This window comes from Cucurbita pepo, chromosome 1 (assembly GCF_057944985.1).
Source record: "Cucurbita pepo subsp. pepo isolate OVF chromosome 1, ASM5794498v1, whole genome shotgun sequence".
In the NCBI taxonomy this organism is placed as follows: Eukaryota; Viridiplantae; Streptophyta; class Magnoliopsida; order Cucurbitales; family Cucurbitaceae; genus Cucurbita; species Cucurbita pepo.
Window position 1 is genome coordinate 7,002,190 of NC_141798.1, and position 18,751 is coordinate 7,020,940.

Here is an 18,751-nt window from a genome sequence, read left to right on the forward strand (position 1 = left end):
CTGTCTTTTTTCTATTTTCATTTGTATAAAAAATTGATTTAAATATATAAAATAACTCTAAATTTTTTACTTATTTTTTAAAAATATTCTTAAAAGGAAATAATATAACACTAATGCCCTAAAACATTTGGTATAAATGAGTAATTCCAATCATTCACTCAAAATTTGTAACCATTCGAGAATATATGAAATTAGAGAGGACAGTGAGACGTGTCTTGTCCCAATTACTACTAAACTCTCGATAAGTCGTTTTGCTCTTCAATGCCTGAATCTACTTAGCTTCTCATAAAGCCTTACACGGGGAACTATTATATTTTGGTCCACATGGCACTTCGAGAGGACACCATGTGGCGGTGGGCCATGAGTATTGTGAAATCACACGTGGGTGAAGAAGGGAACAAATCATTTCTTAAAAAGGTCTAGAAACCTCTCCCTATCACACGCGTTTTAAACCATGAAACTAATGAAAATACGTAATGGGCTAAAGCGGACAATATCGGTTGGTGGTGGGCTTGAGCTATTACAAATGGTATCAGAGACAACCAGCAAGGACGCTTGGCCTCGAGGGGGTGGATTGTGAGATCCCATATCGGTTGGAGAAGGGAATGAACAATCACCACGAGGTGTGCGAGTGAGAACATTGGCCCTCAAGGGAGAGATTGTGAGATCCCACATCGGTTGAAGAGAGGAACAAACAGTTACCGAGCGGTATGCCAGCGAGGACGTGGACCCCCAGCAGGGGTGGATTGTGAGATCCCACATTCCTTACAAGAGCGTGAAAATCTCTCCCTAACAAACCCATTTTAAAATCGTGAGCTGACGGTGGTATGTAACGGGCGAAACTGGACAATATCAGTGAACAGTGAGTTTGGGATGATACAAATGATATCAGAGTCAGATACCAGGCGATGTGCTAGTGAGGACACTTGTAGGCTTAGGCTTTTACAAATAATATCAGAGCTAGACATCGGGCGGTGTGCAACAAGGACGCTAGCCTCTAAAGGGGTGGATTATGAGATCCCACATTGGTTAGAGAGAGAAACAAAACATTTCTTATAAGAGTGTGGAAACCTCTACCGTTTGAAAATCGTGAAGCTGACGAAAATAATAACGAGGCAAAGCGAATGATATCTATTAACAATAGGTTTTGGCTGTTATAAGGGTTGACATCAACCATAATTAAAAAATATATATTACATCATGGAAGGAAAGAGAATGGAAACCGTAGTTGACTTGGCTCACACCTTATTCATGAACAACTAAACAAATCAATCCAATTGACTAAGGAAAAGTCGTATATTAAAAAATCAAAGCCAAAGAACAAAAGGTCAACGTCTAAGGCTTTGCGTGCTGAAAGAGCACAGGAAATGGTCATCTTGTTGTTCCAAATACCATTTTTTTTCTTCCTTAAATTTTTTATTTATAAGCCACAGGTTCGAGTCTCAATCTATTTAATGTGCTCTACATTATTAATTAGTTCCATTAACACCCATTGAACAATAAAGAGGAGAACAAAAATGGGAAGAAGAAGAGAGATGGCATTGATTTTGATGCTGATTTATTCGTCTATGGTGGCTTCCTTCGCTTTCAAACAACTTTTCACAACAGGTTGTTTTCTCGTACACAACTTTTGTATGTTTTTTTAGAATACAACCTCCGGTCTCAAAAGTTGTATCGGGAGGAGGAAGTAAATTTATGTCAATTATTGTTGAGCTAATCTCAATTTGATATTTGAACTCTGATACGCTTACAAATTTTCAAATGGACATAAAAATAAGAAGTTTATGATTTCTTTCCCTACAATAAAATACATTTATTTATTTATTTATTTACTTATTTACTTACCGTAGATATTGCTAAACTTCAAGAAAGTGAGCATGGGGAAAAGTATGTTAAAAGTGGCGTTGTAATCCCAGTGCCCATAGTTAGTGCACGTGGTGGCGGAGGACGGGGTGGCAGAGGAGGAACCCCAGGAGGAGGACGTGGTAGCGGAGGAGGATCCTCAGGAGGAGGTCGTGGTGGTGGCGGAGGAGGATCGGCAGGAGGAGGTCGTGGTGGGAGAGGAGGAGCTCACTCTGGCACAGGAAATTGGCATCAGAACTCCATGAGGTTCATAGTAGCTGGAGTTTCCTCATCAGTTGCGTATTTATTTAGACTTCTTTGATTATGAACACATATATACTCAAAATCATGAATAATGTGTTTGATAAAAGAAGCACAATGGGGGCAATGGGACGGTGTCTAATTTGTTTGATTCATGTATTATGTATCTAATTTTGTGTTCATTAATTATAACTCATTCTTTGGTTTTGGTTGGTGTTTTGGGATTCTACACATTTGTTCAACTCTAATTTTATTAAATACATGTTTGAATTTTAGTTTGTTCAAAATTAATTTATTTGGTAAGTAAATTTGCCTTTTGCCATAATTTACCTATCAATTTTGTTTATATGCTCATTTATATCAAAATGTTATTTTTATATAAAATTAATAAAGGTGTATATCAAAAAATGGCTAGTAATATGAACAACTCGAATAGAGTTCACAACCCAACTCAAATCGAGTTAGATTATTGTGACTTGAGCAACTTAAATAGAGTTCACAAATCGAATTGGGTTGAGTTGTCTTTTTTTTTTTTTTTCATTATTGAAAAAAATCATACTTATGTACCATACATTTACACTAATAACTAAAACCTTATTAACCTCAAATCTCAAACCTACACATCACTAACATTGGTTACAAATATCAAATATTTTTAATCTTCGTAATAATCTTAGAAGTAGAATAGTACTAACTTGAGTTGTAACTCTATTCTCAGGTCCCAACGAAAATAATGTCTACCTACGAATTGACCTGAATTTTCCGTTTAACAAATTCAATCCGACCCAAATCGAAATAAAAAATAATAATAAATCAACCCAACTCAACCTTTATAGTTTTAGTTGAATAGTCCAAATTAGTTGAGTCGTTGAATCATATCAGACATGAAATTAACTCGAAAAAGGTCAATTATCTATTACTAACCATCATAAAAATTACTATTAAACTTAATAATTAAAAAGCTACTAAATTCCTCATAAATTAACCAAAATAGTTTAAGTAATTAATTTTACAAACAGCATGCTTATAATTTTAATTAATTATGAATAGTTGAGCATAACAAGTTTCACCCAAATATCATATATTGAGAACAGCAAACAAAACAACATCTGGAAGTGGTTTAGAGACATTAACCAATAAGACATCGAAATCAGACAAGATCAAATCAAATCGGATGGTGTACCAAAATCAAATCAGATCTAAGATCGCCAGCCAACTAGAAACCAAAACCAAAATCAAAATCAAAATCAAACTCGAGATCGAGATCGAAACACCGAGAAAAGGTTTCAGAATCATGGAAGAAGAACAGAAACCAAAGTTATCCTATTCAGTTTTGATTGTTATCACTCGCAATCAAACAACAGGAAACCAGAAGAGTAGAAACCGTGTCCTGAAGGGGCCTTCTTTCAGCAATAGTTTCAAAAAAAGATTCGAGTTCGTGTCTCTTTTTAAAAGGATGTCTTATTCTAACCACTCTTGTTCCGTGTCCGTGTTCGTGTCCTTAAAAGAGATAAGATAGCTTTAGTGGATCAAAAGAAGACTCCCCTGCCATTTTTGTATAAGTATATCACACCATTCCTAACAGCCACATACAGAAGGATCTAGATCACACAAAACCCACCTGTTTCTATTACTATGGGAAGAAGAAGGGAGCTAACCTTGATGTTCTTGCTGTTTTGTTCTACCATACCAGCCATTTCATCTGCTCTCCAACAACAAATCCTCCCAACAGGTAACTATCCTTTCCAATCTCTCAACTAAGATTCAATTCACACAATTCTTCACAATTCTTCACAATTCTTCTCTTTATGTTCATATCCTTTCCAATCTTTCGATCAAAATTCATTTTTTAGTGTATCGTTCTAAATACTATTCAATGAGTTCATCACAATATGGCTATCGTAATAACCATCAAGAAGTAATATCTATCAGACACATTGTGACAACCTAAACTAAAAAGATCGTAAGTTTGCCTTTATTCTCTTTTCTTTAGAGGTGTAAAGGAAGCTATCCGAACGACTATGAGAGGAAAAGGTAAATCTAAAATACTAAGATAGTTAAAGGTTAAATCGTTCCTAAGGTTAAGCTTAGTTTAGGTTAAGTTGGGTAAATGTAAAATAGTAAGATAGTTAAAAGGTTAAATCATTCCTAAGGTTAAAGCTTAGTTGAGTTTAAGTTAGGATAACTTAAATTATATCCATGTTTTTAACACTAATCAACAACAAAGTGTAAAGTATATACGACAAAGTTGAATAATGAGACCGACAATAAAATAAAGTGTGCATTCCATAAAATGTGTGTATAAACGACAAATTTGCACAATTGCAGATGTGTTGAGAATAGTAATGTGGAAAAGGAAAGAATAAAAGGTAAATAGAAGAATATAGACGAGTGAGGAGTGCAAGTTATCATGTCTTTTATAATGTCAAATGAAAATAGATATATAAATAAAATAAAGTTTAAATGGAGGGCCATAACAATGTATGACTTTTCCACTAACTTTAACTTTTGGGAGTTAATATTTCAAATCAAATCAAAGGCTAGATGCTGCTAGTGACTAAAGTGATCAAATAATCAACTAATCCAACTAGTAAGATATTCATAATTTCTAATTTATTATTTTAATTAAATGGTAATATTTAATAGAAACAAAGGGATCAAATGATTAAGGTTTCATTTATATTATGATATATATGATGCTTATATATATATTTATATATATATATATATATATATATATATATATATATATATATATATATATATATATATATATATATATATATGTTTGGTTGCAAAAAATTTAAGTCTTTTTAAAGTTCAAAACTTGTGAAATAAGCTCTTCCCATTCCTACTTTTTATTGTATTTAATTAGAGATTATATCCACTTGTATTAAAAACCTCCAACTGGGTTAGAGAAGGATTAGAAAGGAGTTCCAAAAGAGAGTTAAAGAGTCTATTTAAAATAAAAAAAATGTTCAAAATTCATTTCACTAATGATGATTTTTACCTTCAAAATGTTTATTTTATGTGAAATATCAGATAATTAAGCTTAAAATTACCACTAAATTCATTTCACGTAGTTTAAATTAAAATGGGATTTAAATCAAATACAAGATTGGAAACTTATAAAGTGGGAATTTTTGGTGCCTCACTAGTGCATGCCATGAATAGAATATTCCTACACACTTCCCACGAAGAAATAAAGGGTCACCAAAAGAAAATTTACCACTAAATTCCTACGGTCAGTGTATTCTGTTGTGTGCGCTTCTTTTTTTCAGTAACATTTGCTAAGCTTTAAGAAATGAAGTTCATTATACCCCCATTCCTAAACCAGTTTCTATATGTATGCAGAGTCAAATTACCACCAGAAAACTAATGCAGAAAAACATGGCAAGGATGGTGTCACTAACCGGATTAGCAGCATATACAGTGCAAGGGCAATCACCGTTTCTCAAGGGATTGGTCATGGAAGTGCCGCCGGTGGCGGAGAAAATGGTGGTGGCGGTAGACCTCAAGCAGGAGGTGGAGGTGCGGCCGTAATCCCTGTTTATGCCGCTGGTTCGGCACAAGCACATCATCGCCAAGGTCGAACGCGCAATGCAGGAAATCACTATGAAAACAACATGGGGCTTCTGGTAGCTTCAGTTTTGGCCGCCATTGCTCATCTCTATTTAGTGTTCTGATATCAAGGCTGCTTCCATACAAGAACATTGTTAAATCTGTTGATTGAGGTGTGTGCTTCATCTTTCTAGTTGGATCTTTCTTTCCTGTTAAGGTCAAGAAAAGTGCATAATAATTGGCTTGCAAATGATTGTATATACAGAAACAGAACCTCATAAACTCTTTTTTTGTTTGATAACTGTTGTATTGTACAGAGACAGTAGCCTTTTAATTGCGTCAATTACATGATTTCTGACTGGAAATGCAACAAAATTCTACATTTGCTAGATATTCAAAGTGGATAATAGCCAAAAGAGATTCTGTCATGATCATTTTGGTTTATCCTACTTCAATTGATTGATTGATGAAGACAAAAGCTTTAGAAACAAAGAGTTCGAAAGAGAATTTTGATATGATGCATTAAATTAGTATCTTAATTTGTGGACTTGACAAACTATAGTGCTTCAAGCCATAGTCACCCTTTGATGTACATATATTAACAAGAACAGAGAGGCTGGGGGCAGTATTATGTATCCTAGCATATAAGCTCATACTTTTGGTGATTTAATATGTGTAACAATGAATTCCTAACATGTTTATTTCCTCTCTATTTTGTGTAATATTTGAACCAATGCACGAAGGAATGAGTGTTAAGAATGTATTTAAGAAATGTAAACTTCCCCTAACGTGTAAGCTTAAACTCGGAGTGATCTAATACCAATATTCTTCTAGAGAAAAGATTCGGCCTAAGATCCATCTTCTACATAGTCAAAATTCTAAAAGTAAAATGGATGTGTATGAAGGCAAAATTAAAGAATTTCTGAACTACGACTTATTTAGCGTTTTGGATGTGAGAGCTCGATTGGATCTTTGACATCAGCGGCCCATCCAATTGATTCCTCTGTCTTCTATTCTTTCAATGTTTTTGAGTCTGCAATCAAAACATCAAAAGTTCAAAAAAGAAACGAATCGAACAATGATGAGATATGAGAAACGATTAGAAAGGAATCAGAAACAAAGAAATTCTCAAGGAATCAGTCCGAGTCTCCATACGCTACTGGTCCTGAGAACGAATGCGGTAAATTATCAAAAACAAAGAAATTCTCAAGGTCTTGTGCCTCAATACGATGATCGAAACGAAATAAGAGATGCGAAAATTTGAATAAGAAATGCAAAACCTAAAACAAGAACTCGACCGGCTTCATCGACAGTCATCCATTTTTTACAAGGCCTCGAAGCTCCTTTGGGGATTGGCTCCTGAGAAACATTGCCGGTTCCTCTCTCTGTTCTTCAGCGTTTCCTTTCGAATAGAAACGCCCGCAGTACAAGCGTCCATAAACCATCGGCTCCGAGATCGAACCGATTGCATATTGAAAAAGAAATAGATTCTTCAAATTCATATGCAAAAACTCGACAATCGGAAGGAAATCAGATGCAGTTCTCAAACTCATGTTCCGAAAAACAAAACATGATGATCAGAACGAAATAAGAGACACGAAAATTCGAATAAGAAAATGCAAAACCTAAAACAAGGCCTCGACGTGCTCCATTGATGCTCATCCATTGCACAAGGCCTTGAAGCGCATTTGAGGCATGGCTGTTGAAAAGACATTACTGATTTTTGTTCATCACGCCAGTCTACCAAATCTCGCTTCCTCCCTCTTCTTCGGCGTTTCAATGGCGTTTCCTTAGATCGTTGGTTCCCGCCATCGAAGCTACCAGCACCGGACTTCTTTTTGTTCGCGGCAGATTAGTTTAAGATTTCTTGCAAGTAATTTATCAGTAATTATATATACATTTATTTTATTTTTATTTTGCAATGGTCTTTTTAATAAAAATTTTAAATATTTTAAATATTAATAAAAATATAATTAATTAATTATCATTTTACTTTATGTTCAAACAAAAATTTGAATAAATGATTCGGACTCAAATATTCGTATTACATTTATTATTTAATTAAAGTTATTCCAGTTAAAAAAAAAAATTAACTCTTGACGATTTTACCAATGAATCGTCACCATTTTTACTATAATATTTTATATTCCTATAAATTTGACGGTTGTAAATATTTATTTGCAAACATTTTCATGCTGGTAGAGGAATTAACATGCTTTTTTTTTAGTAACTAGCATTATCCATTTAAAACGTTATAATTAATATATTATGAATTAATTTAGGATAATAAATGAAATTAAATATACTTTCTCAATTTTTAATATTATTATAATTTGCAGCCATCGTGAAGAAATTAATATATACACATATATATATAATACAGACGCGTGAAAAGACATTGCAGCCCGGCATCCCGCCGTCTTAAAAGGAAGGCGGCGCCTTCAGATTTGACCAAGTCGATAAAGGAGTTATGAGTAATTTGACCATACAAAAGAGTCAAATCAAGAAATTTGTTAAATTATAAATCTCTTAAATACGCTTTTTAATCTTACGCCTTTAATTTTTTTTTACTGACATAGAGTCGCTATCATATACGTGACATAACTTTTTTTTATACAGAAACATTAATTCAAAACGATTTTATAAGACGATACCATAGACTTATACCTTTATGAAAGGGTCTTAAAACAATATAAAAATATATATTTAAAATAAATTAAAATAAAACAAATAAAATGTTAAAATAGCAATGCTCACGTGGGGTATAAGGCCTTTTGGATAAGCCCAAAGCAAAGCCACGATAGTTTATGCTTAGAGTGGACAATAATGTACCATGGTAGAGATCCTCTACACACGTGCGAGCGTGGGTCCACCAGTAAGGAAAGTGCTTTAAGAAAGGGCAAAGTAGCGTGGTTTGGGTGCGACAGATTTTTAAAAATAAAATAAAAAAAAATTATAAATTAATATTTTAAAAATATATAATTGAACAAGTGGACATTTTAAAATAATTTTATAATCTTATGATTTGTATAAATAGATTCCAAGTAAATCATGAGCTCACATTCCAAACCTCTCCCTTTCCATTCAATGGCTTCTCTCTCAACGACCCTTTTATTCCTCAGTTTCTGCTTCTCTCTCCTTTTTTTCAGCTCATTTTCACAAGAAGACCCTCAAAAGGTAATTCTCTCTCTAAAAAATATTTTATTTTATTTATTATTTATTTCTAAATTTTTATTTATTTTATTTATTATTTATTTTATTTGGCAGACATATATTGTGTATATGGGAAGCCATCCAAAAGGGAAGGTTTCAACTTCATCTCACCATATAAGATTTTTAACAGAAACCATTGGCAGGTAATAATAATAATAATAATAATAATAATAATAATAATAATAATAATAATTCATCCCATTTTCGGAGTAATTCACAATTTTATTTATTTATTTATTTATTTATTTTTGCAGTAATTTTGCTCCACGGTCTTTAATCCATAGCTACAAGAGAAGCTTCAATGGCTTTGTGGCTAAGCTGACTGAAGCCGAAGCCAAGAAAGTTTCGGGTATATTTCAAGGGCTACCTTTATTACGAGTTTTTATTTATTTATTTATTTATTTATGTGTATTTAAATTCTGGTTTCAGAAATGGAAGGGGTAATTTCGGTATTTCCCAATGGAAAAAAACAACTCCACACTACAAGGTCTTGGGATTTCATGGGCTTCTCCGAACAAGTCAAGAGAATTCCGGCGGTGGAAAGTAACATCATTGTCGGAGTATTCGACAGCGGAATTTGGCCGGAATCTCCTAGCTTTGACGACACAGGATACGGTCCGCCGCCAGCCAAGTGGAGGGGCCGCTGTGAAGTCTCCGCCAATTTCTCTTGCAACAAGTAAGCTACATACATACATATATATATATATATATATATATATATATATATATATATATATATATATATATATATATATATATTTATTTATTTTATTTTTTTTTAATTTATTTATTAACTTAGGGTCTAAATGGGATTTTTTTTTTTTTGGTAGTAAAATTATTGGAGCTAGATCATATCGGAGTAATGGTAAACATTTAGAGAACGATATCAAAGGTCCAATAGATTCAGATGGCCATGGGACGCACACAGCATCGACAGTGGCTGGAGGGTTAGTCCGGCAAGCGAGTATGTTGGGTCTCGGCCTTGGCACGGCAAGGGGTGGAGTCCCATCAGCACGCATTGCTGCTTACAAAGTATGTTGGTCCGACGGCTGCACTGACGCTGATATTCTTGCAGCATTCGACGATGCCATTGCTGATGGTGTTGATATCATCTCTGGCTCTCTTGGGGGTTCGAGTGTGAAAGATTACTTCAATGACTCCATAGCCATTGGATCTTTCCATGCAATGAAGAAGGGAATCCTCACGACATTGGCCGTTGGAAATAACGGGCCGGAATTCACAACCATTGTGAACTTCTCGCCGTGGTCGTTGTCGGTAGCCGCTAGCACCACTGATCGGAAATTCGAAACTAAAGTTAAGCTCGGAGATGGAAGAGAATTAAACGTAAGAAAATTAATTAAGTTTTTCTCTCGTAAAAAGATTATGAAATTAAACGAAAATATTTTCATTTGGTTTATGAAGGGAGTCAGCGTCAATACATTTGACTTAAACGGAACACAAATTCCATTAGTTTATGCCGGAGATATCCCTAAAGCTCCATTCGACAGATCGGTGTCGAGGTAAATTCTGAATTTATTTTAGAGAGTAAATTAAATAAATAATAGAATGTAGAGGTGAAATGACTAATTTGACCTTGGAAAAACAGAATGTGCTTCGAGAACACAGTGGACAAGGAGAGGGTAAAAGGTAAAATTGTAGTATGTGATTCGTTAGCCGTTCCCGGCGGAGTTGTGGCCGTAGAAGGCGCCGCCGGAATTATAATGCAAGACGAATCCCCACAAGACGATACCAATTCTTATCCATTGCCTGCTTCTCATGTTGGCCCAAAACCTGGCGCTCTCATTCTCTCTTACATCAACTCAACCAGGTAAATCAATATTTACCTTAATTTATTTGTATTTTACCCTAATTCAATTTTACAGTTGTTAATTTTAAATAATTTTTTTTCCTAGTCCATACATATATTTATTTTATTTTTATAATTAACTTTTTTATTACTTATTTTCGAATACTTTTTAACTAATTAAAATATATATTCAATTAGGTTGTAAATCTTAATTAAAATTTTAAAATAAATAAATAAATTTTACAAATTAAGATTTTACCTTTATTAAAAAAAATTAAATAAATAACTCATCAACCCGAGTTATAAGACTTGTTTGAGTTGAAAAATTTGTAATTTCTATAATTAGGTTATGTCTATCTATACCCAACTCACTAACACCGTAAGTCTACTAGTAGGGTTGTGATCGTTTTTACCGTGTAGCTCAGTGATTGAACCACTGTTTGTCCCATAGTAAATTTCATATCTTTTTAGAAAATATTTCGGACTTTTTTTTTTTTTTTGTAACAACTTAAACTCACCACGTTTGTTAGGAGAGGTTTTCACATTGTTGGGTAAATAACGTTTCGTTCTACTCTCTAACCAACGTGGAATCTCACATTTTTCTTGCTAGAATAGAGCCGTAAAAAAATATTCACAGCCCAGCTATCGGGTATTAGAACACGTTAATAATTACATACATGATGATTTACAGGGTTCCAACAGCAAGTATAATGAAGAGCAGAGGGAGAAAACGTAATAGAGCCCCTTTTGTTGCATCATTTTCTTCAAGGGGTCCAAACCCAATAACCCCCAACATTCTGAAGGTAAATTATTAATTTAATTTAATTAATTGAATTATTAATATTAATATTAATATTATATTATATTAATTGTAAATGATTTATGCAGCCGGATATATCAGGGCCTGGCGTTGAAATCCTGGCAGCGTGGCCTTCCACGGTGTCACCCTCAGGAGCTGAAGAAGATAATAAAAGGGTTGTTTATAATGTGATTTCGGGCACCTCCATGGCTTGCCCGCATGTCACTGCCGCCGCCGCTTATGTTAAGTCCTTCCATCCCACTTGGTCTCCTGCTGCTCTTAAATCAGCCCTTATCACAACAGGTAATTAAATATAACACAACTATTTTTCACTTTTTTATTTTAAGAATTATTAGCTAATTTAAATAATTTTTTAAAAATGTTTTGGAATTACCAGGAAATTACTTTTTTTTTTTTTTTTTTTAATGTTATTTGTGTATTTAAATTTTGATTTTAAAATTTTAAAATGTATAATTATATATAAAAAAAGGAAAATTTAATAAATATAAACTCGATTTATTTATTATTTAAATTAAATGTTCGTAATTTTTTTAAAAAATATTTTTTTACACACAATTATATATATATATATATTATTTTTTGTTATGTATTCTCACAACTTTAAAAAAGAAAAATTAATGGTTAATTTTTGAAAATATATATGGACACGGTAAATTTTAATGAAATATTTGGAAATAAATAAATAAATATATATTTTAAAATTTTAAAATTTTGCTTTTATTAAAAAAATTTAAATAAATGAACTCCCGTTAAGTCCCAAAATGGTAGTAAATTTAAATAAGCTTCCCAAAATGGTAGTAAATTTAAATAAGCTTTCACAGATAAAAGTTCATAACTCACTTATGATTAAGATCGAGTAGCATATGATACTCATGTGAAATATTAATTTTTTTCAATTAACGGATTTAGGGAGATAGATTAAATCTTTCGAATAATTAGAATTAAACAAATCCAAACATTAAGTTATTATTTAATATATTAATGCAGCATTTCCAATGAGCCCCAAACGTAACCCAGACGGCGAGTTAGCGTACGGCGCGGGCCACATAAACCCACTGGGCGCAGTCCATCCAGGCTTAATCTACAACGCTTCAGAGACCGACTACGTGAAGTTTCTATGCGGTCAAGGCTACTCCACGGAGTCGCTCCGGCGACTCTCCGACGACAATGCCTCTTGCTCAGCCAACAATTCCGGCACAGTTTTCGAACTCAACTACCCATCCTTTGCTGTTTCCACGAACGCCTCAAACCCCATCAGCCAAGTTTTCAGAAGAAGGGTCACAAATGTTGGGTCGAGCTATGCGACGTCGTATAAAGCCGTGATAGTTAACCCATGGAGGGATCTGAAAATTACGGTGAAGCCCTCGGTTCTTTTGTTCAAGAGGTTGGGAGAGGAGCTAAGGTTTGAGGTTAGAATTGGAGGAAAAATTAGGAAAGGTATTGAATCGGCGGCTTTGGTGTGGGATGATGGTAAGCATAAAGTGAGGAGTCCTATAACCGTGTTTAATGCTAATCTTCACTCTTTGGATTAATTAAGGTTTTAAATTATTAATTATAAGATTATGTCATAGCTTAATGATTGTTAAATTTGTTGGGCGAAAAGACGGATTTGACCCTTGTGTGTGTTGTGAATTCTTCTATTGAAGATGCACATTTAAGGAAACCTTGAAATTCTCTCTCTCTCTCTCTCTCTCTCTCTCACTCTTGTCAATTTGACTTTTTGGTCAAAGGTTGTGTTAATTAGTTGGACCGATAGTATGAAATTGTGTTCGGATTAACCCATTGAACGTGTAAAAAAATGGGTATATAGATGAATTGAAACTATATTTGAATTAGAGCGATTTTAAGATATCTTATTCTCAATTATTCTTAAAATCGCTTTAATTCAAATGTGATCTCGATTCATCTATGTACTCTTTGACTCAAATATTATATGTATAATAAATAATAAGTATTTTTATTAACTTTTGTATATAATTTTCAAAAATATTAATTTTTCAACATCCTAAGGATTAGTTACTAATCACTCGATCTTAGGTCGATTGTATATACTCAATCGACCAATAATATATACTAAATTGTGAGATCAGACATCGGTTAAGACATCAGTTGAGACGGAAGATATACACAAATTAATTGAAAAAGTGAGAGGACGGTTAAATTCAGTTAGGAAGGAAAGGGGAGAGAGAATTAAATTGGCATTAAATTGTCGAAACCTACAAATTAAATGCACACATGAAATCCCTCAACAGTTCCCATCTTCTTCCTTCCTCCTTTAAAATCCCAAATTTTCTCTGCAAAATCCGCCATTGAAATCCCACCTTCAACCTCCAATGGCCAACACCAGCAAGAAGAAGAACCTCATGAAGTTCCCTTCCATTTTCAAATCCAGACCAGGACAGCCATGGAAAACCACCGCCACCGCCCTCCATTCTTCACTCTTCACCAACTCCTCCGAATCGCTCTCTGCAACTAACTCCACCGCGACGGAGATGGAGTTGACCGACGGCGAAGAATCACTCGAGACAGTGGTCCGCGGCGCCAGATCGGAGAGGCTCTTCTTCGAACCGGACGACACGAGCTCGATCCTCGAGAAATCGAAGCCGATTGAGCCGATTGAATCCGAAGCGTTGTTGTTAGGGTTTAAAGAGAGCTTGATTGTATCGATCGAATCGGAGAATCCGTACGAGGATTTCCGGAAATCGATGGGGGAAATGGTGGAGAGCCATGGGGTTAAAGATTGGGATGGATTGGAAGAGCTGTTGGGATGGTATTTGAAGGCCAATTGGAAGAACAACCATCGCTTCATTTTTGGGGCTTTTGTGGATTTACTCATCGATGTTCTTCATGCTTCATCTTGTTCTTCCTTGGGTTCTAATTCAGATTCTAACTACTACACATGCACTGAATCTTCTTCTTCTTCTTGTTCTTCTTCTTGTTCTTGTGCATCGACTACGAGATCGCTGGATCGATCATCCATTCCAAAGGAGGTTGATGAAGAAGATGATGATCATATCACAGAAACCGTATAGAATTCCAGATTTCTTCCTCACTTTACTTCTTTTGTTGTATTATATACATAGTATTGTAGTTAATTAAGCCAAATTGGATTGTAATTGAAACTTAAAATGTCAACCAATTATGTATATATTAGGTGTCAAATAGTGTGACCTATCTAGATTATTAAATTATATGATGCTATATTTTAATGGATGGTCGTATATGTATCATTCTTATATTTTAAAATATTTACGATAATAGTTCTTGTTTATAGGTTTAATGTTGGGACGGATAAATAATTTCGACTTGAAGAAAGGTTAAGCTTATACTAAGCTAATATACCTACGTATTTAACACATTAAAATACACAAGTTCAAGCTGAGTTTGTGTAGATTTAATTCGACACGTTGAAAGTGCTTCTAGAAACTCAACATTTTCATTCAAATGTTGGAAGTTTCCATTGAGAGCGTGGTTTCTTTTATGACAATTGCCCTACATACATTGAATGGGTGCATCAATTGATTTGAAGAGCGCCCTAATGGTGATTGTAACGGCCCAAGTCCAGTTGGTAGATATTGTCTTCTTTAGACTTTTCTTTCTTTCTCAACTTCCACTCAAGGTTTGAAAACGAGTCTGCTAGAGAGAGATTTCGTTCCCCACTCCAACCAAGGTGGGATTTCACAATCCACTCCTTTAGGGAGCCAACGTCCTCATTGGCACACCACTGGGTGTCTAGCTCTGATATCATCTATAACAGCCCAAACCCATCACTAGCAGATATTGTCCACCTTAACCCGTTACATTAGAGCCGTCAGCCTCATGATTTTAAAACACCTATTGCTATGAGAGGTTTCCACATCCTTATAAAGAATGCTTTGTTCCTTTCTCCAAGGGACGTGGGATCTCACACCCTACGTTTAATGTTTTTTAAAATTCACACAACATTAAAATTAACGATCAACTACTTGCATCATCATCACAACAAAATTTAGAAAATACAAACTTGTACAATTTAGATACAAACTTGTAGTAGTAGTAGTAGTAATGTACTAACCTTTGTTCTCATTTCCATTGAGGCGATACACTGTAAATCTACATAGTGAAAGAGAGAAGCTATACTGGTTCATTGTAATGGATGGGTTTGGTACAGTTCAATCCTTGCCAAATCTCATCATTGCATGAGTTGCTAACATCGCACATCTGCGAGTCATTTCCAAAACTCGACCCACCATTGGTAACTTCACTGTTTCTCTATTCAAAAGTGGTTTCTTATTCCACCTGATGAACAGTTCCATATTCAATTACCAGATAATAACAAAACAAGATCGGCGAGTTGCTCAAATTTTCAAGGGTTACAGCACAATTGCAAACAAGAGAATGATCAAAAAGCAGATGCCATTCAAGGGAGTTGTTAGGATCGCACAACAACACACACTCGATCTAGATGAACACAAAGAACATGATATAGAAAAAAATGCAATGAGAATATTGGCTAAAGAATTTGTATATGACTTCATGGATGGACAGAGAATACAAATAATACTACCTTCTCAAACCTAGGTTGATATATATATATAAATATATTTGGTTTAGCTTACTATATATACGTCATCTACGAGGTTGATATATATATATATAAATATATTTGGTTTAGCTTACTATATATACGTCATCTACGAGTATAACTACCTACCACATATATAGTTTTAGACAAGATAGAGCTATTTACTGACAATTTACCAAATAGAGCTTTACTATATATAAAGAAGCACGTAACACAAGTTAATTCAAAGGAATGAAAGGGTGATCTGCTAACATACCAGTCCTCATGACGAACTATTTTTCCTTCAAGAACATACAACTTGATGAGGGATTCCAAATCTATGTTTCTTCCCAGAAACTTGTAGTGTTGCTTATTATCGACTGTAATCTGTGTTCAAAGTTTTAAGTTCTTGTCAAACTATAAACATTAATAAATTGATATGAGAAGAACACAATAGTGCTTGCACTAGATCGTGCACCTCGTGTTTTCCAGGGGAAATAAGTTTTTCTTTGACAGTGTATTCCACAATTCTTGATTCACTAAAGACCTGAGCACAAAAAAGAATCATTACAACTGCAACAAAAAGGATCAAGATCCAGCAACACAAAAGGCTTAATACACTACTTAGATAAAATTTCATTTCTCATTTTCTACTCACAAAAGATTCAAATCCTTTTGACAAGCTCCATTGATATGTTCATCTTGGATCAAAGTTCATATATGGAAGTATCGGTCATTAATAAAAAGTTCATATAGGAAAGTGTTGACAATATTTCTTTGAATCAACATGAATCGGACATGAAGACACATCCAAATTAGAATATAAACTTTGATTACTTATTTTATCAAAAGTTTAGACATCACAAGAACCAGGAACAGACATGATACTATGATAGGAGTGGGACTATGAGCTCATTCATATCATGAATGTTGAAACTCAAGGCTTTCCTTATAGTGAGAATTTGGTGTCCAACATATGAGCATATCTCTAATATATCACTTTGATGCATTGAATAATGAACAGAAGTATTAAGATATGGTATCCGCATCTATTAATTTCCTTGTAACCGAGGCAAAATTTTGGATGAAAGGTTCATCTTATCTGATTTGATCATCGTATTCATATCAGCAATTCAACGCAGAGAAAGATTCCTCCAGAACCGAAACAAAGTTGAGTGAACTTTCAATCGTAAACGTATATGTTATATGTCAAAATTAAATGAACCAATTGCGAAAAGTGGAAAGTGATAAGAACCTTGGACAGAGAATAAAATGCCGATTTGATTTCCTTCACTCTGCAGAATCGAAAAACAGAGCAACTTTAAATAAACAATTATGAGTTACTACAAATGACACATACTTGTAAGAAGAAAAAAAGATAAGCAACTCGTCGTCACTATTGATCTTTCAATTTCTTTTTCAAATATATGAATCATAAATCAACAAGTTTATCTTCTAAAATCCAATCCGACAGTGAGTACCCGTGAGCTCTCGTCAGTGGATCCTCGAATGAAGCATCGGCAGCGTAGATTTCGAAATCCCGAGGCGTTGCAGAAGATCCATAACTAGAAGGTTAGTCCATTGTTCAAAGACGTTAACAACGAAACCAAACTACCGTCTCGAAGCAAAAACTCACACACAAAAAAAAGTTAAAAAACGAGAGAGAATCAAGAAGGAACTAACAGATTGAGAATATGAGGCATGATATCATCGGCAAAACGCTTCGTCGCTTTGGAATCGCATGCCTCCTTTCTGCTCGCTTCAATGGTTGGATCCTCTGTGATTTCACCATCTCCCGGCATTTTTAGGAACAGCAACGAATCCTATTATAGAAGGATTTACCAGATTCTTTCAGATAAAGTGAATAGAAGAGAACGATAAAATAAATATGCAATTGAGATGTGGAAGAAAGAACTTGATGATTACCGGAGCGAGTGTGGTTCTTCGAGAATGCTCCAATTTTCTCCGAAGCGAAGCAGAACCAGAATCCTGAAGAAGCTCCACGACTTCATTTTGAGTTGGTCTTCAATGGCGCGCAACGTGGCCACTTTTTTGGCCTTACAAATTTAAACTCCTACTTTTCAACTCTCTCGGCAAAAGTTATATTTTTAATTTATATATATAAAAAAAATAACCCCATATATATATATATATACCATTTTTTTAATCTAAAAAATCATTTACTATAATTTCTCATTTAAATTACTTTTAAAAATACTCTTTTTAAAAAGTTTTTAATTTTTTTTAATGGTGTTTCAAAAATATTTTTAAACTTTAAATTCTTTTATTAATATCCTTCACCTTTAAAATAAATTCAAAACTTACCATTAGGGTTATATTTAAAAAATTCATATGAATTCTCAAAAGTAACGTTAACACGTTTCAACTATAGGTAAAAAATTCAAAATAATTATTACCATCAATATATGAACGAAAATTATCTATTGACACATCATAGATTACTTTCAAAAATTTTAATGCTATTATTGAAAGTTCATGAATATTTTTGAAACGTGTACTAATCATAGGCATATTTAAAAAAAAAAAAGTTTAAAAGTGTTTTTGAAGTTTTAAAAAAAGTTTAGAGGATTAATGAAACCGTTTTTTTAAACTCTTTTGAAATTTTTTGAAAAATTTAGAGGTAATTGTAATTTTAATTTTTTTTAGTTCAAGAATATTATTAAAACTTTAAAACGTTAGAGAT

At 33.9% G+C, this 18,751-nt stretch overlaps 4 protein-coding genes and 1 long non-coding RNA gene across 5 annotated transcripts; 3 read left to right on the top strand and 2 right to left on the bottom strand.

Moving 5' to 3' along the window:
• The first annotated feature begins 3,603 nt into the window (after nucleotides 1-3,603).
• LOC111780932 (uncharacterized) lies at nucleotides 3,604-6,007 on the top strand. The gene is made up of 2 exons (XM_023661296.2): nucleotides 3,604-3,835; nucleotides 5,458-6,007. Exons 1-2 carry the CDS (start codon nucleotides 3,739-3,741, stop codon nucleotides 5,787-5,789), a joined length of 429 nt encoding a protein of 142 aa, XP_023517064.2. The 5' UTR covers nucleotides 3,604-3,738; the 3' UTR covers nucleotides 5,790-6,007.
• Nucleotides 6,008-6,597: 590 nt separating this feature from the next.
• On the bottom strand, nucleotides 6,598-7,533 carry LOC111780939 (uncharacterized). Its single transcript, XR_002812928.2, has 2 exons — nucleotides 6,945-7,533; nucleotides 6,598-6,697 (listed from the first exon to the last, which is right to left on the bottom strand). It is a non-coding gene; the product is annotated as an uncharacterized LOC111780939 (long non-coding RNA).
• Nucleotides 7,534-8,739: 1,206 nt separating this feature from the next.
• LOC111810938 (cucumisin-like) lies at nucleotides 8,740-13,187 on the top strand. Its single transcript, XM_023697794.2, has 10 exons — nucleotides 8,740-8,841; nucleotides 8,932-9,020; nucleotides 9,132-9,226; nucleotides 9,307-9,553; nucleotides 9,708-10,221; nucleotides 10,300-10,397; nucleotides 10,484-10,705; nucleotides 11,376-11,487; nucleotides 11,573-11,786; nucleotides 12,492-13,187. Exons 1-10 carry the CDS (start codon nucleotides 8,752-8,754, stop codon nucleotides 13,034-13,036), a joined length of 2,226 nt encoding a protein of 741 aa, XP_023553562.2. The 5' UTR covers nucleotides 8,740-8,751; the 3' UTR covers nucleotides 13,037-13,187.
• Nucleotides 13,188-13,601: 414 nt separating this feature from the next.
• LOC111806718 (transcription repressor OFP13-like) lies at nucleotides 13,602-14,650 on the top strand. The gene has a single exon (XM_023692154.2). The coding sequence runs from the start codon at nucleotides 13,838-13,840 to the stop codon at nucleotides 14,534-14,536; it is 699 nt and encodes a 232-aa protein (XP_023547922.2). The 5' UTR covers nucleotides 13,602-13,837; the 3' UTR covers nucleotides 14,537-14,650.
• Nucleotides 14,651-15,454: 804 nt separating this feature from the next.
• Nucleotides 15,455-18,116, bottom strand: LOC111792126 (Nuclear transport factor 2 (NTF2) family protein). Its single transcript, XM_023673463.2, has 7 exons — nucleotides 17,974-18,116; nucleotides 17,731-17,870; nucleotides 17,529-17,612; nucleotides 17,303-17,342; nucleotides 16,526-16,594; nucleotides 16,325-16,434; nucleotides 15,455-15,782 (listed from the first exon to the last, which is right to left on the bottom strand). Exons 2-7 carry the CDS (start codon nucleotides 17,847-17,849, stop codon nucleotides 15,656-15,658), a joined length of 549 nt encoding a protein of 182 aa, XP_023529231.2. The 5' UTR covers nucleotides 17,850-17,870; nucleotides 17,974-18,116; the 3' UTR covers nucleotides 15,455-15,655.
• Between the last annotated feature and the right edge of the window lie 635 nt (nucleotides 18,117-18,751).